At 50.2% G+C, this 22121-nt stretch overlaps 1 protein-coding gene across 1 annotated transcript; it reads right to left on the minus strand.

Annotated features, from left to right (window-relative positions):
• Positions 1 to 2765: 2765 nt before the first annotated feature.
• CLN3 (CLN3 lysosomal/endosomal transmembrane protein, battenin) lies at positions 2766 to 22071 on the minus strand. The gene is made up of 17 exons (XM_064362610.1): positions 21109 to 22071; positions 19321 to 19516; positions 19004 to 19125; positions 18771 to 18849; positions 16307 to 16403; positions 14657 to 14728; positions 13726 to 13805; positions 13521 to 13606; positions 12648 to 12720; positions 12417 to 12560; positions 10199 to 10311; positions 8544 to 8590; positions 8395 to 8463; positions 8245 to 8300; positions 8024 to 8117; positions 3196 to 3336; positions 2766 to 3094 (listed from the first exon to the last, which is right to left on the minus strand). The coding sequence occupies exons 3-17, from the start codon at positions 19047 to 19049 to the stop codon at positions 2975 to 2977; spliced, it is 1317 nt and encodes a 438-aa protein (XP_064218680.1). The 5' UTR covers positions 19050 to 19125; positions 19321 to 19516; positions 21109 to 22071; the 3' UTR covers positions 2766 to 2974.
• Positions 22072 to 22121: the final 50 nt, after the last annotated feature.

Below are 22121 nucleotides of genomic sequence, written 5' to 3' on the forward strand. Positions count from 1 at the left end.
TGGTATAATGCAATGTAAAGGTGAGAGGCAGGAGTCATCACAGCATGATCAGAGCTGAAATTTCCTGAGTGTTGACTGGGCTTTCCCATGATCTCATGTAATTTCCAAAAGCACCTTATGAATTGGTGGGGTGGTGCTATTATTATCCCATTGGACAGACTGGGAAACTGAGGTGCAGTGAGGTGCAGAGAAGTGAAGTGACCTGCCCAAGGTCATAGAGCTAGTGGATGGCAGGGTTGGCACCTGAAAGTCAGTTCCTTCTATCCCCAAAGCCCATGCTGTTAACCGGTGCATCAGCATTTCCCAGATCTGGGTCCACAAACATCACTGGTCATGATGGAGTAGTCTCAGGGGGAACTTTTATGTATGTTCATTTTAAATTCCAATAGTTATGTAACTATTTAATGCATAGTACAAAATACATACATAGCACCTCAAACTCATGATTTTAATAATAATGGTTCCCTTTTAAATAACTGAATTTATAATAAGAGTTAGTTGCTTTGATGAAAAATATTAAGTAAATAAAAGTACTGTTAGGTTCAGATATGGCAAATATGGTAGAGAGGGTAACAATGAAGTATGAGAAACACGAAGCCAGACTCTGTCTTGCTGTGTCACGCAGGCTGGAGTGCAGTAGCTCAATTTCAGCTCACCACAACCTCCGCCTCCTGGGTTCAAGCAATTCTTGTGCCTCAGCCTCCGAAGTAGCTGGGACTACAGGCGCATGCCACAGCACCTGGCTAATTTTATATGTTTTTTGAGACAGAGTTCTGCTCTTGTTGCCTAGTCTGGAATGCAATGTCACGATCTTGGCTCACCGCAACCTCTGCCTCCCAGGTTCAAGCGATTCTCCTGCCTCAGTCTCCTGTGTAGCTGGGATTACGGGTGCGTGCCACCAGGCCCAGCTGATTTTGTATTTTTAGTAGAGACAGGGTTTCATGTTGGTCAGGCTGATCTTGAACTCCTGACCTCAGGTGATCCACCCACCTCAGCTTCCCAAAGTGCTGGGATTATATGTGTGAGCCACTGTGCCTTGCCCAGACTTAGTTTACTGTAAAAATACGTAACAATTTGTATATTTTACTGTGTATATGAATTGCACCTCATAACAGTACTATAGGCCAAGAGCAATGGCTCATGGCTACAAGCCAAGGGAGGATTGCTTGAACTCAGGAGTTCAAGACCAGCCTGAGTAACATAGGAGATTCTGTCTCTTAAAAAAAAAAAAAAAAAGGCTGGGTGCAGTGGCTTACATCTGAAATCCCAGCACTTTGGGAGGCTGAGGCAGGCAGATCACAAGGTCAAGAGATTGACTCTCTCTCTCTTTCTTTTCCTTTTTCCTCCTTTTCTTTATTCTTTTTCTTTCTTTCTTTCAAAAAAGAAAAAAAAAAAAAGAGATTGAGACCATCCAGGCCAACATGGTGAAACCCCCGTCTCTACTAAAAATACAAAAAAATCAGCTGGGCGTGGTGGCATGTGCCTGTAGTCTCAGCTACTTGGGAGGCTGAGGCAGGAGAATTGCTTGAACCCAGGAGGCGGAGGTTGCAGTGAGCTGAGATGGCGCCTCTGCGCTCCAGCCTGGTGCCTGGCAGCAGAGCAAGACTGTTTCAAAAAAAAAAAAAAATGCTGGGCTTGGCGGCGTGCACCTGTAGTCCCAGGTACTTGAGAGGCCAAGGTTTGAGGACTGTTGGAACCTAGGAGGTCAAGGCTACAGTGAGCCATGACTGTGCCACTGCACTTCAGCATGGGTGACAGAGTGCAACCCTGTCTCTAAAAATAAATAAAATAAAATGCATCAGTAGGGTGTGATGTAAGGATGAGTAGATAGATTTGATGGGGGCTGGGCTACATAATAAAGCAAAATGTTAACATAGAACCCAGGGGTGTATGCTCAGGACAACTCACTGCACAATTCTTTCTACTTCTCTGTTTGAAAACTTTCACGTTAGAATGTCCAATATGATTATTTACAGATTGTCCCATACAATGAATACATGAATGAATGAATACATAAGTTCTCAAAGATGGCAGAGGCAGGGCAGGGTGGCTCACACCTATAATCCCAGCACTTTGGGAGGCCAAGGCGGGTGAATCACCTGAGTCAGGAGTTTGAGACCAGCCTGGCCAATATGATGAAACCCCATCTCTACTAAAAATACAAAAATTAGCTGGGCGTGGTGGTTTGTGCTTGTAATCCCAGCTACTCAGGAGGCTGAGGCAGGAGGCCAAAGGTTGCAGTGAACCGGAGATGGTGCCACTGCACTCCAGCCTGGGAGACTGAGAGAGGAGACTACGTCTAAAAAAAAAAACAAAAAAAAAAGATGGCAGAAATCTGCTGACACACCTTTTCTATGCCTTCTACATATAGGAAAGAGGGTATGTATTACTTTCATAATAAAAGTATTTTCTATTTATTTATTTATTTATTTATTTATTTTTTGAGGCGGAGTTTCGCTGTTGTTACCCAGACTGGAGTGCAATGGCGCGATCTCGGCTCACCGCAACCTCCGCCTCCTGGGTTCAGGCAATTCTCCTGCCTCAGCCTCCCGAGTAGCTGGGATTACAGGCACGCACCACCATGCCCAGCTAATTTTTGTATTTTTAGTAGAGACGGGGTTTCACCTTGTTGACCAGGATGGTCTCGATCTCTTGTCCACCTCGTGATCCACCCGCCTCGGCCTCCCAAAGTGCTGCGATTATAGACGTGAGCCACCGCGCCCGGCCAAGTATTTTCTTTTTAGAGACAAAAACAGCACAAGAAGTCCACGGATAAAATCGGCATTTATTCAGAGGGAAACTCCCCAAGTAGGAGACCATGACTGGCCCCCCTGCCAGGGGAACAAGGCTCAGCCCTTCCCTACTCCCGGCCCTGCTGGGAAGGCTGGGAGCACAGTTCCTGGAGGGGCTCTGGGGTGGTCTAACCTGGCAGAGGGAAGTCCCTATGGGCAGAAGAGCCCAAAGAGTCCGAGTATCAGGAGAGCTGGCACAGGAAGTCGTGTAGAGGCAAAGCCAGAAGGCCTGACAGGGAGATTCCCAGCGTGTCAGAGATGCAGGTGGCTGCCATGGCAAACTCCCGGTGCTCATCACTGGTCTGGGAGGGCAGACAGCAGGGGTGAGGCTTCAGTCCCAGACATCCCTGCCCTGGACGTCCCTGGACAGGCCACCCACAGCCCTTGCCTGGCCAGTGCTGACCTCCAGGGCGATGTTGTGGAAGGTGTTCACGTAGGCTGCACCTCCCAGAAGCCCCTCATACAGAATGATCAGGAAGACGAGGTAGATGCTTGGCAGAAAGCCGAACCACACGTCTGCCAGCAGGAACACCAGGTTGAGGCACTGTGGGCAGAGGGAGAGGCTGAGCCTGGGACCAGGGAGGACCAGGGAGGTTGGGGGGGCCTCCCCTCCAGGGGCCCCTGGTTCTAGAAGATACTGGTGAAGGGGAGGGCTGCCAGGCCTGGATAAAATCCCAACACCAGCCCAACGCACTGGGTGTAATCCCAGCACTTTGGGAGGTCGAGGCAGGCAGATCACCTGAGGTCAGGATTTTGAGATTAGCCTGGCCTGGTCTGTACTAAATATGGTAAAATCCCATCTCTAACTAAAAATACAAAAATTAGCCGGGTGTGGTGGCATGTGCCTGTAGTCCCAGCTACTCAGGAGGCTGAGACAGGAGTATCACTTGAACCTGGGAGGCAGAGACTGCAGTGAGCCAAGATCATGCCAATGCACTCCAGCCTGGGCAACAAAGAGACTCCATCACAAAAAAAAAAAAAAAAAAAAAAAAAATCCCAACCTCAGGCTGGTGTGGTGGCTGATGCTTGTAATCCCAGCACTTTGGGTGACTGAGGTGGGATGATCACTTGAGGCCAGGAATTCGAGACCAGCCTGGACAACATAACAAGACTCCGTCTCTACAAAAAATTTAAAACTTAGCTGAGTGGTGGCACATACCTGTAGCCCCAGCTACTTGGGAGTCTGAGGTAGGAGGATTGCTTAAATCCAGGAAGTGGAGGCTGCAGTAAGCTGTGATTGTGCCACTGCACTCCAGCCTAGGAGACAGGAAAGATCCTGTCTCAAAAAAAAACAAAAACAAAAAGGAGGCTTCCTAAAGGAAGTGGGACCATTGAAACCAGCATTTCTCGATCGTAGCACTCTTGGCATTTGATGCCAGTCGTTCTGCGTGGTGGGGGTTGTCCTATGCATGGTAGCGCATTTAGCAGCATTCCTGGCCTTTGCCCATTAGATGCCAATAGCATCCCTCGTTTGTGGCAACCAAAGAATGCCTGTAGACGTTGCCAAATGTCCCCTGGGCAGCAAAATTGCCCCAATTTGAAAAACCACTGGCTCAATAAAACAAGGTGGGAATAGTTGGGCAGCCCATTGCCGCCCTGCTGCCTTGGCCTCCCAAAGCGCTGGGATTATAGGCAGGAACCACCAAATCTGGCCAGGAAGCCTCCTTGACCCAGGGTGTAGGTCCCGCCTCTGTGCCCCAGTATCTCAGGGAGGTGCCACTCTCCCTGCCCTGACGACACCACGCTGCCTCTTGTGCAGTATCTCAGGGAGGTGTCACTCTCCCAGCCCTGACGACACCACGCTGCCTCTTGTGCAGTATCTCAGGGAGGTGTCACTCTCCCAGCCCTGACGACACCACGCTGCCTCTTGTGCAGTATCTCAGGGAGGTGTCACTCTCCCAGCCCTGACGACACCACGCTGCCTCTTGTGCAGTATCTCAGGGAGGTGCCACTCTCCTTGCCCTGACGACACCACGCTGTCTCTTGTGCAGTGTGTAGGCTGCCTCTCGGAGGTTCATATTCTTCGTATACATAAGTATCACGTGGGGATCTAGGTATAAATGTCCCAAGCAGGCCTCCCCCTAGCAGTCCTAATTCATTAAGTCTGAGGTGGACTTAAAGATGAGCATTAAAAAGGACACACTCCTGGCTGGGTGTGGTGCCTCATGCCTGTAATCCCAGCACTTTGGGAGGCTGAAGCAGGTGGATCACTTGAGGTCAGGAGTTCGAGACCAGCCTGGCCAACACGGTGAACCCTCATCTCTACCAAAAAATACAAAAAATAGCCAGGCATGGTGGCGCACGCCCATAATCCCAACTACTAGGGAGGCTGAGGCAAAAGAATCTCTTGAACCTGGGAGGCGGAGGTTGCAGTGAGCTGAGATCACACCACTGTACCCCAGCCTGAGCAACAGAGCGACACTCCATCTCAAAAAAAAAGAAAAAAAAAGAAAAAAGAACACACCCCAGTGATACTAATGGAACCAGTGAAACACTCCCAACACTTGCATCTTCTAGGTGCTTTCTGTAATGAAAATAAATGATATAAGCCCTAACTATGAAACAGGCTTGGTTAAAATTATAGCTAAAACCATTTTTTTTTTTTTTGAGACGGAGTCTCGCTCTGTTGGCTAGGCTAGAGTGCAGTGGCTCGATCTCAGCTCACTGGAACCTCCGCCTTCAGGGGTAAAGCAATTCTCCTGCCTCAGCCTCCCAAATAGCTGTGATTATAGGTGCCCACCACCACACCTGGCTAATTTTTGTATTTTTAGTAGAGATGGGATTTTGCCACGTTGGCCAGGCTGGTCTCCAACTCCTGACCTCAGGTGATCCACCTGGCTCAGCCTCCAAAAGTGCTAGAATTACAGGCATGAACCACAACTCCTGGCCAGCTAAAACCATTTATAAATTATAAAAACCCAGTATAGCAGCTGTGAGTGCTGGCTCATGGCTGTAATCCCAGCACTTTGGGAGGCTGAGGCAGGTGGATCACCTGAAGTCAGGAGTTCAAGATCAGCCTGGCCAACATGGTGAAACCCCATCTCTACTAAAAAACACAAAAATTAGCTGGGCGTGGTGGTGTGTGCCTGTAATCCCAGCTACTTAGGAGGCGGAGGCAGGCTGAGTTCCTAAATTTTAAGGGCAGAGGACTTTGCTGTCAGAGTTGAAAGTTTATTGTAATAGTTACCTTCAGGGGCTGTGGATTTGTAACCTTGAAACAATGGATGCTGGTTATATGAAACTCCTTTTAGTAGACTGTTGTAAGGAAGGGTGTTTGTGCCCTTAAAGCTGTGAACTACTGTTTGCCAAGGGCAGTTGAATTTGCTCAGCACACTTAAGATAAATAATCCATTGACTACAAAGTCACTGATTCTATTATAATTAACCATCTGGAATAAAAGAACTGTACATTTTCTTATAGTTAGAAACGTTATTTGAAATAATGTTTGCATGAAATAATGTCTCTTTGCATGAGGTAAGTGTCCTATGATTCATGCCACTGTACTGAAGCCCGGGAGACAGAGCAAGGTCCTGACTTTTTCTTTCTTTCTTATTTCTTTTTTCTTTTTTTGGGAGACAGGGTCTTGCTCTGTTGCCTAGGCTGGACTGTAGTGGCATAACAGTTCACTGCAGCCTCCACCTCCTGGGCTCAAGTGATCCTCCCACCTCTGCTTCCAGGTAGCTAGGACTACAGGTGTGCACCACCACACCTGGCTAACTTTTGTAGAGATGCGATTTTGCCATGCTGCCCAGGCTGGATTTTAACTTCCAGGCTCAAATGATCCACCTGCCTCAGCCTCACAAAGTACTGGGATTACAGGCATGAGCCACCTGGCCCAGCCTAAGTCCAGCTCTTATTAAAAAAAAAACACACAGGCCGGGCGCGGTGGCTCAAGCCTGTAATCCCAGCACTTTGGGAGGCCGAGGCGGGTGGATCACGAGGTCAAGAGATCGAGACCATCCTGGTCAACATGGTGAAACCCCGTCTCTACTAATACAAAAAATTAGCTGGGCACGGTGGCGCGTGCCTGTAATCCCAGCTACTCAGGAGGCTGAGGCAGGAGAATTGCCTGAACCCAGGAGGCGGAGATTGCGGTGAGCCGAGATCGCGCCATTGCGCTCCAGCCTGGGTATCAAGAGCGAAACTCCGTCTCAAAAAAAAAAAACAAAAAAAAAAAAACACACAAAAAAAACCACAGCCGGGCACTGTGGCTCACACATCTGTAATCCCAGCACCTTGGGAGGCCAAGGCGGGTTGATCACCTGAGGTTGGGAGTTCGAGACCAGCCTGACCAACATGGAGAAACCCTGTCTCCACTAAAAACACAAACAAACAAACAACAACAACAACAAACACACACACGCACACATATACCACCCCCCTCCACAAAATCTTGTTCTTCCATTCTTTCCCTCATGTCTATTTCTTACAACTACCCTGAAAAATAGGTATTGGCCACACCCGATTTATACATGAGGAAACCTGCCCAAAGTCACACAGTGGGTGAGTACTGAAGTCTGGTTTTGCACCAGCTTTGCTTGGCTCCTGAGGCTATATATTTTACATGGAGCCCTCCTGGCCTTCAGTTGCCTGTGCTAAGAAATGATAGTGTACAATTTACACTTCCCTGTAATCCCAGCAGTTTGGGAGGCCAAGGTGGGCAGATCACCTGAGGTCAGGTATTCGAAATCAGCCAATATGGTGAAACCCCATCTCTGCTAAAAGTACAAAAATTAGCCGGGCATGGTGGAGGGAGCCTGTAATCCCAGCTACTCAAGAGACTGAGGCAGGAGAATCACTTGAAACTGGGAGGCAGAGGTTGCAGTGAGCCGAGACTGCGCCATTGCACTCCAGCCTGGAAGACAGAGCGAGACTCTGTCTCAAAAAAAAAAAAAAAAAAATTCCCTGGCCGCTAGAAGATCCACATCTCAAAAAAGTGGGGCTTCACCAAGTTCAATGCCGATGCATTTGAAGATATGGTGGCTGAGAAGCGGCTCATCCCAGATAGCTGTGGGGTTAAGTACATTCCCAATCGTGGCCCTCTGGACAAGTGGTGGGCCCTGCACTCATGAGGGCTTCCACTGTGCTGCCCCCTCGTAATATAAACCAATAAATTTACTTCCTGTCAAAAAAAAAAAAATTTACACTTCCCAGTGATAGTGGGAAACAGGGGGGTTTGGGCAAGCTGGCAGCCAAGGTGGGAGTGGAGTGAGGGGCAGCGGCTTGGTACCTGCAGCAGGGCCAGGGCCCAGGTGAAACGGATTCGACAGCAGCGGAGAGAAGAGCGGGAGGCAAAGACGCCAGCCTGGTACAGCATCTGGTACCTAAGGTGGGGGCAGGGGGTGGGAGGAGGCTCCTCGAGGCAACAACCTGCTCCCCTGGGTGCCTACTGGGCAGGGCAGCCCCATCACCACGGCACCTTCCCAGCCCATCATATCTTGCTCCTCTTACCAGCGGTACTGCTGAGCATGACTCAGGGACGTGTTTCGGAAAAAGAGGAGCTCAAACTGCAGCAAAGACCAGACAGGGGAGATCAACGGGGCCGTGTGGGTCCCGGCCCCAATCACCACCTCCACACCCCTCCCAGCACCCCTCACTCACAAGTCCCTGGTTGATGAAATACTCAGCAAAGTAAACCACGACCAAGGGGACAATGTACCACAGCAGACCCTGGAAGAGGCGGAAGATCTAAGCAAGGGGCCCGGAGGTGGGCAACCCCCACGGGGACACACCCCAGCCTTCATCCGAACCTTGAACACTGTCCATCTTTCCTGAAAGGAGAGGCTAGAGCCGGAGCCTGCAGGGGAACGGACAGAGAAAGGCAGATAAAGTTTTCACACTAAGACTCGGCAGAGGCGCCGGTGCGCCAGAATTAACCAGACCACACAGTAGTGGGAACCGAATTACATTCCACTGGATTGGACACTTAAAAATGGTTAAAATGGCCGGCTGCGGTGGCTCACGCCTGTAATCCCAGCACTTTGGGAGGCCGAGGCGGGCGGATCACCTGAAGTTGAGAGTTCAAGACCAGCCTGACCAACATGGAGAAACCCCATTTCTACTAAAAATACAAAATTAGCCAGGCATGGTGGCACATGCCTGTAATCCCAGCTACTCAGGAGGCTGAGGCAGGAGAATCACTTAAACCCTAGAGGCGGAGGTTGCAGTGAGCCGATACCGTGCCCTTGCACTCCAGCCTGGGCAACAAGAGCGAAACTCCGTCTCAAATAAATAAAATAAGATAAAAATAAAATAAAATATAAAATGGTAAACACTGAGTAATGTACATAGTTTACTACGATAAAAAAAAAAAGAGCTAACCAGGTAAGACTTCTTCATATCTCTTTCTTTTTTTTTAAGATGGAGTCTTACTCTGTCACCCAGGCCGGAGTACAGTAGCGCAATCTTGACTCACTGCAATCTCCGCCTCCTGAGTTCAAGCGATTCTTGTGCCTCAGCTTCCTTAGTAGCTGGGATTACAGACACGCACCACCATACCTGGCTAATTTTTGTATTTTTAGTAGAGACGGGGTTTCTCCATGTTGGCCACAATGGTCTTGAACTCCCAAACTCAGGTGATCCGCTTGCCTTGGCCTCCTAAAGTGCTGGAATTACAGGCGTGAGCCACTGCACCCAGTCAACATCTCTTGTACAGCTCCACAGCTGGCCATCGGCCCACCCTGCCCAGTCTCACTGGCCCTTCTCTGGTTCTAGAACATCCCAGCTCATTCCCACCGCAGGGCCTCAGCACTTGTGACTGGAATGCCTGGCACAGGGTAAGAAGGATCTTGCAGTGAGCCAAGATCACACCACTGCACTCCAGCCTAGGCGACAGAGTGAGACTCCGTCTCAAAAAAAAAAGGTCGAGTGCGGTGGCTCACGCCTGTAATCCTAGAACTTTGGGAGGCCAAGGTGGGTGGATCACCTGAGGTCAGGAGTTCAAGACCAGCCTGGCCATGATGGTGAAACCCCATCTTAAAAAAAAAAAAAAAAATTCAGCTCCAAAGGAGGAAGCCTTTGTCCATAATTGGAGCTCTCCTTCCTCGTTCTCCTTCCTTCCCTCCCTCCCTCCCTCCCTGCCTCCCTCCTTCCTTCCTTCCCTCCCTCCCTCCTTTCTTCCTTCTTCTCTCTCTTCCTTTTTTTTCTAATAGACAGGGTCTTGCTCTGTCGCCCAGGCTGGACTCAAACTCCTGAGTTCCAGTGATCCTCCTGCCTCAGCCTCCCAAAGTTTACTGGCGTGAGCCACTGTGCTCGGCCTCAACAAGTATTTCTGAAATAGATGAAAGCTTTTCCCATAACCAGTACACCCACTCTCTGTCCCCCCTTAACTGGGTCCATTGTAGAGAGGAAAAGACCAAACCCAGAGAGAAAGAAAGTGACCTCTCAGAGGGTCTGTGTCTCCTACCTGGCTTCGACTCTGGGGCCTCGGTTCCTATGAGAGGCTGCCGGGCTGCACTCTCTGCCTCTTCTTCCCCTCCAGGGTCCTGGGGCTCAGGAGATGTGAGCAATAAGAAATAGCTAGGAGGAGGAGGAAGGCAAAGTCAGAGAGCCCTACTGGGCTGGGAAGGTCCCAGGAACTGTCTAGGCCACTCTTTCCCAGGGAACACCTCTACCATTGAACACTTCCAAAGATGGGTAGCTCACTGCCTCTGAGGTGCCTACCCTGTGCTGGAGAGCTCCAATTATGGGCAAAGGCATCCTTCTTTGGAGCTGATTTTTTTTTTTTTGAGACAGAATCTCACTGTTTCCTAGGCTGGAGTGCAGTGGCGTGATCTTGGCTCACTGCAACCTCCGCCTCCTGGGTTCAAGCAGTTCTCCTGCCTCAGCCTCTCAAGTAGCTGGGATTACAGGCACGTGCCACCACATCTGGCTAATTTTTTATTTTTAGTAAAGACAGGGTTTCACCATGTTGGCCAGGCTGGTCTTGAACTCCTGACCTCAAGTGATCTGCCTGCCTCAGCCTCTCAAAGTGCTGGGATTACAGGCGTGAGCCACTGTGCCCAGCTGGAGCTGAATTTATCTCCTTGCTGTTCCTATCCATGGGCCTTTGTTTTGTTTTGATTTCTTTCAGAGACAGGGTTTTTCTCTGTTACCCAGGCTGGAGTGCAGTGGTTCAATCATAATTCACTGCAGCCTCAGCCTCCAAGGCTCAAGTAATCCTCCCGCCTCAGCCTCCCAAGCAGCTGGGACTACAGGTATGTGCCACCAAGCCTGTCTCATATTTTCCATTTTTTGTAGAGATGGGAGTCTCGCTATGTTGCCCAGGCTGGTCTCAAATTCCTGGCCTCAAGTGGTCCTCCTGCCTCAGCCTCCTAAAGCACTGGGATTACAGGCGTGAGCAGAAGGCCTTTGTTTGGACCACTGGGTCACACTAAGCAAGTCAGTTATGTTTTCTTGCCATTATTATTCTAATAATTATTCTAGCTCCCATTAATTATACATTCACTCTGCGCTAGCCCAGAACTTTCTCGATTTTAGTCACTAAGGTTCTGGCTTCACGTTATTTGCCATATCCACATTCCTCCTGTATATAATAATTTTTACTTAATAATTTCCTTTAAATGGACTCACTTTTTCTACCTGGATTTGTCCTAAGCACTAATCTTGTAAAGGGCCAGGTGTGATTGGCTAGTTCAAATTGTTTCCTAATATGCATGAAAATACACACAGAACTAATCAGGCCGGGTGCAGTGGCTCACCCCTGTATTCCCAGCACTTATGGGAGGCCAAGGCAGGCGGATCACTTGAGGTCAGGAGTTCGAGACTAGCCTGGCCAACACAGTGAAACCCTGTGTCTATTAAAAATACAAAAAATTAGCCAGGCGTGGTGGTACAGGCCTGTAGTCCCAGCTACTCGGGAGCTTGAGGCAGGAGAAGCACTTGAGCCTGGGAGGCTGAGGTTGCAGTGAGCCGATATCACGCCAGCCACTGCACTCCAGCCTGAGTGACAGAGTGAGACTCTGTCTTAAAAAAAAAGAAGAAAAAAAGAACTAATCAAATAAAGTCCACCCTCATCCTACTTCTGATCACCTTGGGAACCACACTGTGCTGGAAGGCATTACACTCATCACCTCCCAGGAAAGCAAGAACGATTGCCATTTGAAATATGGGAAAACTGAGGATTCAGAGATGTAGAGTGACTTGTTCAAAGCCACGAAGCTAAAAACTAGCAGCCCCAGGACTCACACCCAGGGCTATCAGAGTCCAGATTCCGCCTCCCTTCAGAGCAAGGCTACAGGGATATGAAGATGTAATCATGATCAAGTTTTTTTTCTTTCTTTTTTTTTTTCCTGAGACAGAGTCTCACTCTGTTGCCCAGGCTGGAGTACAGCAGCATGATCTCTGCTCATTGTAACCACTGCCTCCCTGATTCAAGCGATTCTCCTGTCTCAGCCTCCCGAGTAGCTGGGATTACAGGCACGTGCCACCACATCCGGCTAATTTTTGTATTTTTAGTAGAGATGGGGTTTCACCATGTTGGCTAGGATAGTTTCCTGACCTCAGGTGATCCGCCCTTCTTGGCCTCCCAAAGTGCTGGGATTACAGGCATGAGCCACCGCACACAGCCATGGTCGAGTTTTCTCTCCTTGGACCCCCCTCCCTCCTGGCTCAGGGCAGCTCACCTGGCCAACAGCACGGCAGGGATACCCAGCATGGACAGCAGGGTGTGCTGAGGGGAAAGGCCGGCCTGGGTGAGGCCCAGGTAGGACAGGGCCCCCAGCAGCCCAGCTCCCCCAGTTCCTGAGGACCACCAGGAGATCACAGCCCTGGGAAGGAGAACACAGGGGCGTTCAGGAGGACCAAGGCCGGCCGTGGGACAGTCCCTCCCCATACTCCCTCCTCCGCCTGCTTACCTGGGGTAGAAGGCAGTGAGGGAGAGGAAGGTGACCTCCCCCAGGCCTGACGAGATGCTAGCCAAGACCACACCTGGGGGGAGAGAAGCACTGGGATGGTCACACCTCGCCTTGCCACATTGCCCAGGCCCCTAAGGTGTCTGGCCACAGCCTCCTAGGTATCAGCTAGAGGCTCCAAGAGATCCCGCGCACGGGCCAGGTTCCGGGTCTGAAGCAGAGCCCCCGTCCTCTGCGAGTCCCTTCATGGAGAGTGGTACCTCCATCCATCCAGTCATCAGACCAGGGGCAGACAGGCACCCTTGATGTCTCCACCCTTCCATCACAGTCTTTTTCTTTTCTTTTTTTTTTTTTTTTGAGACAGAGTCTCGCTGTGTTGCCCAGGCTGGAGTGCAGTGGCGTGATCTTGGCTCACTGCAACCTCTGCCTCCTGGGTTCAAGAGGTTCTCCTGCCTCAGCCTCCTGAGTAGCTGAGATTACAGGTGTGTGCCACCACACCCAACTAATTTTTGTGTTTTTGGTAGAGACGGGGATTCACCATGTTGGCCAGGTTGGTTTCAAACGCCTGACCTCAGGTGATCCGCCTGCCTCAGCCTCCCAAACTGCTGGGATTCCAGGCATGAGACACCACGCCTGGCCCATCCCAGAATCTTGACTCTGTTGACCTCAATCTCCATCTAATCCATCCAGTTTCTCCCATCTCCTCCACCGCCTCCAAATTGTCCGTCTCCCATCTCCTACTGCTGACAGCCCTAGCAGGCTTCTGCGGCTGATAGAATGAATCCCTTTCCTATGGGAGGCTGGGGAGACTTTCCCCACAAATGATCCAATGTGATTCCTCAGGGCCCCCCATCTGACACAGAACCACACACTCACCACATAGGCTGGTCCCCACGGAATGAGAAAAGGCAACCAGGATGAAGCTTCCAGCAGCACAAATCCCACTGACGAGAACCCGGGGGCTGAGGGGGTGAAAAGGGGAGGGAAGGGGGAGGTCAGCCTCTACTCTCAGCTGCCCAGCCCTCCCGGCCTCCCCACCCTCAGCTCCCGCCCCCCTGCCTCCCACCACCCCCACGCAGACCTGTAGGGCAGTAGGTGAAGGCCAAGAGGAGCCAACAATTTAATGACGAGTGTGGGGAGGATGTCCGCCAGGAGCACGGCCTGAGACAGGAGAATAGAGTGAGACCCCAGAGCTTCCCCAGCCACGTGGCCAAAGAGAGGCAGGAGCTGGCCAAACAGGTCTGCTACAAACACAGGAGTGTCTGTAGCTGGAGTCAGGCAGAGCTGGGTTCAAGTCTCAGCTCTGCCACTCCTTAGTTGTGTGTCAAGAGTTTATATTCTCTGAGCTTCAATTTTCTTATCTGGCAAATGGGGATATCATAGTGTCTAGTTCACAGGACTGCTGTGTGGATTAAATGAGCTAAATATGCTATGTACAGAAACAGTTCATAAATTTTATATCTATATATATATTTTGAGACAGAGACAGTCTCGCTCTGTCACCCAGGCTGGAGTGCAATGGCTTTATCTCAGCTCACTGTAACCTCTGCCTCTCTGGTTCAAGTGATTCTCCTGCCTCAGCCTCCCGAGTAGCTGGGATTACAGGCACGTGCCACCATGCCTGGCTAATTTTTATATTGTTAGTAGAGATGGGCTTTCACCATGTTGGCTAGGCTGGCCTCGAACTCCCGGCCTCAAGTGATCAGCCCACCTCGGCCTCAGAAATTATATTAAGGTCTCAATTATTACATATACATTTTTTTCTTTCTTTCTTTTTTTCTTAAGATGGGATCTAACTAGATTGCCCAGGCTGGTCTCAAACTCCTAGGCTCAAGTGATCCTCCCACTGTGGCCTCCCAAAGCGCTGGGATTACAGACGTGAGCCACTACACCTGGCCCAGGTCTCAATTGTTTAAATCATGACAGTCCCAGCTGGGTAGTGAAGGGCTAGGAGTGGGGTCTGCAGACCCAGGGTCCCTGGGTCAGAAGGGGACCAGGTGAGAGGTACGCACAGCTGTAGAGACAGAGTTGCAGTCAAATCGTGATGAGCTGTTGTGGGGCATGGGCGTCGGGCCTGGGTCCACCTGATGGGAGAGAAGAACATCTTTCACTCCAGGAGGCAGAGGGATAGACACACAGAGCCTGGCTCCAGTCCCAGCTCTGCCTTCACTTGAAGAATGGCTTTGGGTCAGCAGTGACTAACCTCTCAGGAGCTCAGCTTTTCTGCATGCACGATGAAGAGGGGGTTTCCATGTGAGTCTCACCCTACTAGACACGGGCCAAAGATGGCCCTGTAAATGGACTTTGTTTAGGTAACACATTCAAGAGATTTCTTTTTTTTTTAAATGCAGTCTCACTCTGTTGCCCAGGCTGGAGTACAGAGGTGTGATCTTGGCTCACTGCAACCTCCGCCTCCCAGTTCAAGCAATTCTCCTGCCTCAGCCCCCTGAGTAGCTTGGACTACAGGTGTGCGCCACCATGCCCAGCTAATTTTTGTATTTTTAGTAGAGACTGGGTTTTACCATGTTGGCCAGGGTGGTTTCCTGACCTCAGGTGATCCACCCTCCTTGGCCTCCCAAAGTGCTGGGATTACAGGTGTGAGCCACTGAGCCCAGCCTCAAGAGCTTTTTATTTATTTATTTATTTATTTATTTATTATTTGTTTTAAAGATGGGGTTTCACCGTGTTGGTCAGGCTAGTCTTGAACTCCCGACCTCAGGTGATCCGCCCGCCTTGGCCTCCAAAGTGCTGGGATTACAGGCGTGAGCCACTGAGCCCAGCCTCAAGAGCTTTCATATAAAAATATGGGTTGCCAGAAAATCTGATCTTGGACATGCCAGGTGGTAGCTGCTCCCTTTGGATGGGAAATGCACGCCTCAGCTTACCACAGACAGGTGGCTCTCAACCAAGGGCAGTACCACCTCTCCGGGCAACATTTCGCAATGTTTAGAGACATTCTTGGTTGTCACTACTGGGGGTCACAGGGTGTGCTACTGGCATTGAGTGGGTAGAAGCCAGGGATGCTGCTAAATGTCTCACAATGCACAGGAGAGCCCCACAACAAAGACCCTGCCCAAAATGTCACAGGGCCCAGGTTAAGAAACCCTGCTGTAGATGACTGTCTCACCCAGCCAGTGTTGAAGTTTGCAAAGCTGGTGCCCATGAATCTCTTAAATTCCCTTCCTGCTCTGGGGGTCTGGGAGACTGGAAACTATTTTTTTTTTTTTTTTTTTTTTGAGACCGAGTCTCCCTGTGTCGCCCAGGCTGGAGTGCAGTGATGTGATCTTGTGACGCAATCTCGCCTCACTGCAACCTCTGCCTCCTGGGTTCAAGCAATTCTCCTGCCTCAGCCTCCCGAGTAGCTGGGATTACCAGTGCCCACCACCGTGCCCAGCTAATTTTTTTGTATTTTTAGTAGAGACACGGTTTAATCATGTTGGCCAGGCTGGTCTCGAACTCCTGACCTCAGGTGATCCACCAGTCTTAGCCTCCCAAAGTGCTGGGATTACAGGCATGAGCCACCGCGCCCAGCCAGAGACTGGAAACTTTAGCCCCCTTGTCCCACCCCATTCCATGAGTTTTTCAAGGGGGCCTCTGTCCCATGCCCTCATCTTCCCACAGGGACTAACCATGGTGGTGGTGGTAGAGAGAGGGTCACTTACATGGCTCTGGTTTCCCGATGTCCTCTCATGGCTAAGGATGTCATGGGCGGCACTCAGCATCACCACGTAAGAGAAGTTGTTGCAAAGGCCCAGCAGCCTGGAAGGAGCAGGCCAGGTCTCATCTCTCTTTGGATCCTGCAGCCATCTGCAGCCTCCATGTCAAATCTCCCCTTACCTGTGCCCTTCAATCAGCTCCCTCTTTTTTTTTCTCTATCCCCAGATCCCATCCTCATTCAGTGTTGGGGTCAGAAATACAGGCTTTGGCGCTTGGGCAACATAGTGAGACCCCTGTCTCTACAAAAAATTTAAAATTTAGCCAGTTGTGGTGGCTCGCACTGTATCCCAGCTACTTGGGAGGCTGAGGGGGAGGACTGCTTGAGTCCAGGAGTTAGAGGCTGCAGTGACCTGTGATCATGCCACTGCACTCCAGCCTGGGTGACAGAGCAAGACCCTGTCACAAAAATAAAAAATAAAAAGGAAGAAATAGGGGCTTTGGGATCTCAGGCTTGGATTCACTTCCTGCCTCTAAGGCCTCTCCTGGAAGCTCTCTGCCACCACTCTCTTCTCTGAGCTCCCACTGGGACTCAGTTCCTGGGGCATTTCTCATCCACTGATACACTGCAGTACAGTAAGAAAAAAAAATCCTGGGGCAGCCAGGTGAGGTGGATCACACCTGTAATCCCAGCACTTTGGGAGGCCAAGGCAGGCAGATCACTTGAGGCCAGGAGTTTGAGACTAGCCTGGGCAACATGATGAAACCCTGTCTCTACTAAAAATACAAAAATCAGTTGGTCATGGTGGCTCAAGCCTGCAATGCCAGCTACTTGGGAGGCTGAGGCAGGAGAATCACCTGAACCAGGGAGGTGGAGGTTGCAGTGAGCCAAGATCACGCCACTGCACTCCAGACTGCACAACAGGGCAAGATTCTGTCTCAAAAAAAAAAAAAAAGAAAAGAAAAAAATCCTAGAGCTGGAAATTGAAGGGACTGTGTTCAAGTCCCAAGTCTGCCTCTTCCCACTTTCTCAGTCTACTCATGTGTAAAATGGGGATACAAATTTCTCTCCTGACTACCCCACAAGATGCTGCATGGATCAAAACATGGTAAGACCAAAGGCCTTTAGGATACAGGAAGGTTCTGTCTGCTACTCTCATCTCCCAGAGCTGCATTCAGCAATGGGAGGGAATCTGGGTCTCATGCCACGGATTTCATCAGGGGCCTTTTCATAAGCCTTCGAAGTAAAATTACAATACTACTCTTCCCATTTGACTGTTGAGGAACCAGACTTAGAGAGGTTAAGTGACTCTTCCAGATAGTACATGGGAAGCCACTTCCAACCCAGTCTGGAAGTGGGTTGAGGACCCAAGTCCTCAACATTTAGGTTAATGCTAAAAGTATTTCCCAAGGCTCGGTATCTGAATAAGTTTTGAAGGTGGATGGATGGATGACCATTTAAAAAGTTTTAGGGTTGGTCGTGGTGGCTCACGCCTATAATCTCAACACTTTGGGAGGTGGAGGAAGGCAGATCACCAGAATCAAGAGTTGGAGAGCAGCCTGGCCAACATGGTGAAATCCCATCTCTACTAAAAATACAAAAAATTAGCTGTGTGTGGTGGCACATGCCTGTAATCCCAGCTACTCGGGGGGCTGAGACAGGAGAATAGCTTGAACCTGGGAGGCGGAGGTTTCGGTGAGCCGAGATCAGGCAACTGCACTCCAGCATCGGTGACAGAGTAAGACTCTGTCTCAAAAATAAAAAATAAAAAAAAATAAAATAAAAAAGTTTTAGGCCCAGCATGGTGGCTCATGCTTGTAATCTCAGCACTATGGGAGGTTGAGGTAGGAGGATCACTTGAGGCCAGGGGTTGGACACCAGTCTAGGTCCCAAAGTGAGATCTCATCTCTATAAAAAATAAAAAAAATTAGCCAGGTGTGGTAGTGCACACCTGTAGTCACAGCTATTTGGAGGAGGAAGTGGGAGGATCACTTGAGCCCAGGAGTTCCAGGCTTCAGTGAGCTGTGACTGCACCACTGCATTCCAACTTGGGCAACAGAGTAAGACCCTGTCTCAAAAAGAAAAAAAAAATAATAAGATAAAATAAATTAAAAGAAAAAGTTTTAGTAGTGATGCATTTATTTAAATGTTCATTAGGAAAATACTGGTTTTCCATGTGGAATAGTGATTTAAAGTTTTCTTTTTAAAAATACATGCATTAAAAAACTTCAAGGATGAAATGGCTGGAGGAAAAACACAGGTAAATAATCCTACAGGTGGTATGAGGATCTGCCCAAATCTGGAAGATAATAAGGAATGATTACATGCTGCCTGGGGGCAAACCAGTGGATTCGGTAAATCTTTGCGGGTTCAGTTCCTTTGAGCAGCTCAACTCTTTCTTCCCCCTGTCCTCCTGTCACTTCCCTCTTCCTACGCCATCGTCACTTTTGCTGAACTCTCAGGCTACTCACCAGAAGCCCACCGCGTTCTTCCAATGCGCGCTCTGACGGTCCAACAGAGGGAGCCGGGGCTCCGGGACGGTCTCCTCCCCTGGGAAAGTGAGAAGAGGGCATGACCCCCACCCACTCTCAGGCACACGACGGCCCCATGCGTGTCCTCTCGGGGCCGAGTCAGCTCTCACTCCCCTCGGGTGGGCTGCGAGTCAGAGGTGGTCGCTCCCAGGAGGGTGGGCAGGAATACTCACCCTCGGAATCCGAAAGGCGCCGCCGCGAGCCCGCACAGCCTCCCATGGCATCAAGTTCAGGTCCCCCAAGGGTCCAGGGTCACAGAGTGTCCAGAGGGGGCTCCCACGGGAGGGATCAGGGTCTGTGACAGGCAACAAGGATCGACGTCCGATTGTCGGTCCCAGCTCCGGATTGTCTGCGGCACTCGTGCCCCGCGATCCATCAAGGAAGCCCGGGACTCCATCTCGCGGGCCCCACGACCCACCACCACCCACCACGCCCCACCCATCGGACTCTGCCCCCGCCCCGTCTACAGCAGGGACCCTGCGGCCTGTACCTTTAAGAGCAGCAGAACTTTCGGCACAGTGAGGAGGCAGGTTGTCGGGTCACGTGACAGCACCCGCGGGTTCCCCCATCACGTGCGCGGAGGTCCTCCCTACTTCCGGGTCCTCTCTGTCTTCGCTTTGGGCCTTCACAGCTTTGGAGCGTGAGAAAGGGAGAAGCCGGAGAACCTTGGAACCGCAGGTTTTAAACTGGAGCGTGTGGGAGCAGCAAGCAGAGCCACGACCTTAGATCAAAGGCGCCCAAGACCGAGACGGTATCCTGCCAGCACTAGCCGTGGCTGCGGGAGGCTTCAGCTCCTTTTCCTTCAGTACTCACTTGCCAGAAACAAATATGGCCACCTGCCTACTCCTCCCCACCCACCCCTCCTTTTTTTTTTTTTTTTTAAGGCAGGACTGTTGCGGTTGCGAACAAAGACGACCAGCTTCAGATCATTCTTACTCCCATCTGTTGCCCTTACAAATTATTTTAGAGACCTAAATAAACATAACACCCACCTAAGGGGTTTTCATGAATTATCTGTTGACAGTATCCAAGATGTTAAGAGATTCCCTTTTCCAAATTATCCTAGAACCAAAAAATATCACGGCGGTTCAACCTCCGGTGTTACAGATGAGAAAACTAAGGTACAAATACATATATATCAGATACATGTACAACAAAAATTAGCTGGGCATGGTGGCGCATGCCTGTAGTCGTAGGTACCTTGCAGGCTGAGGTGGGAGAATCACTGTCCCTAGGAGGTTGAAGCTACAGTGAGCTATAATCGCGCCACTGCACTCCAGCTTGGGCGACAGAGATCCTGTCTTAAAAAAAAAAGAAAAATGTAAAAAGAAAAGAAGATATGCCGGGCGCGGTGGCTCACGCCTGTAATCCCAGCACTTTGGGAGGCCGAGGTGGGTGGATCACGAGGTCAAGCGATCGAGACCATCCTGGTCAACATGGTGAAACCCCGTCTCTACTAAAAATACAAAAAATTAGCTGGGCATGGTGGCGCGTGCCTGTAATCCCAGCTACTCAGGAGGCTGAGGCAGGAGAATTGCCTGAACCCAGGAGGCAGAGGTTGCGGTGAGCCGAGATAGCGCCATTGCACTCCAGCCCGGGTAACAAGAGCGAAACTACGTCTCAAAAAAAAAAAAAAAAAAAAAGATATATATATGAAAAAAATTGGAAAGTTGCTGATGATCATTCAATGTTAGGCCTAAAGGTGACCTTAGAGACCTGTATGGTGATAAGAAATAGAGCACCAGAGGCAGGGAGCCATTGGGTTGGCTGTAGGCTGCTGCAGGATTCCTGCCTCCATCAAAGTTGGTGCTTCGACCCGATTTTTTTTCTTTTTTAACACAGAGTCTTGCTGCCCAGGCTGGAGTGCAGTGGCAGGATCTTGGTTTGCTGCAACCTTGACCTCCCAGGCTCAGGCAGTCCTTCCACCTCAGCCTCCCGAGTAGCTGCGACAGCAGGTGCGCACCACTGTGCCCAGCTGATTTTTGTACTTTTTGTAGAGACAGGATTTTGCCATGTTGCCCAGGCTGGCCTCGAACTCATGGGCTCAAGCAATCCACCCACCGCAGCTTCCCAAAGTGCTGTGACTACAGGCGTGAGCCACCGTGCTCCGCCAGACTAAATTATTTTAATTAAGGCCTAAGATTCTGATTCTGTGATTTCATCCAATTGCCCTAATTGGAATAGGAAAGTGGGGCTTGGGAGGAGAGAAGGAGGGTATGGGAAGAGATGTAGAGCAAGGTCGCTTTGTGTAGTTCCAAATAAGGAGTCATACCCTTACCTTCCTCTAGGTGGGGAGCGGCATCCTGCATTCTCTTGTCCTTGGCCTCATCTCTGCTGTGCGCTGTGTCACCTCTATCTGCTCTTTCTTACCACCAGGCCTTCAGAATGCTGTTTGAAATGTGCCCTCTGGCGGGAAGAGGTGGCTCATGCCTGTAATCTCTGTACTTTGGGAGGCCAAAGGGGGCTGATCACCTGAGGTCAGGAGTTCAAGACCAACCTGGCCAACGTGGTGAAAACCTCGTTTATACTAAAGATACAAAAATTATCCAAGCGTGGTGGCGCACACCTGTTATCCCAGCTACTTGGGAGGCTGAGGCAGGAGAATCATTTGAATCTGGGAGGCAGAGCCAAGATCTCACCACTGCATTCCAGCCTGGGTGACAGAGTGAGACTCAGTCCAAAAAATAAAAAGTAAAAGAAAAAAGAAAAATGTGACCCCTCCCCTTTAGGGTAAAAAAAAATTCTGAGGCGGCAGGGAGCGGTGTATCACACCAAAATCACAGCACTTTGGGAGGCCTGCCTCTGGGACTCCAAAGGCCAGGCGGGGAGGAGAGGAGGCCGGGACAGTCTCAGGAGGGGAGGAGGCCTCCCACGTCACTCAACTGATGGAAAGTGGAATCCTATTACCTGTGCAGGGCTCTAGAAATGCAGCAGCATTTCATACGTGGCATCTGCCATCAAGGAAGTCACAGGAAGGTGGGAGGAAGACACAGATGAGGCTACAGTACAAAGTTTAGCCAAGTTCTCTCTTGCGAGGCTAATCATAGATGAGGGGTTGTGCACTGGAGCCACCAATCCAGCCCCTTCCGCCTCGAGGAGAAGCAGTAATGACAGTGAATTGTGTCAGAGCTCCCAACAGCACCCTCTTCACTGCTGCTCTTACTCCTCAGGCAAAACAGGAACCACAAACCCCAGCTTCCTCTCGCAGAGGGTCTGCGGCTTGTAGGGGAGACGGAAATGGCTGAGGTGTGGATACAAGACCTGAGTCACTTGAGCTGCCATTGCCACATG

Source organism: Aotus nancymaae, unplaced genomic scaffold, assembly GCF_030222135.1.
Source record: "Aotus nancymaae isolate 86718 unplaced genomic scaffold, 86718_ANA_hifiasm-v0.15.2.pri h1tg000049l, whole genome shotgun sequence".
Taxonomy (NCBI): domain Eukaryota; kingdom Metazoa; phylum Chordata; class Mammalia; order Primates; family Aotidae; genus Aotus; species Aotus nancymaae.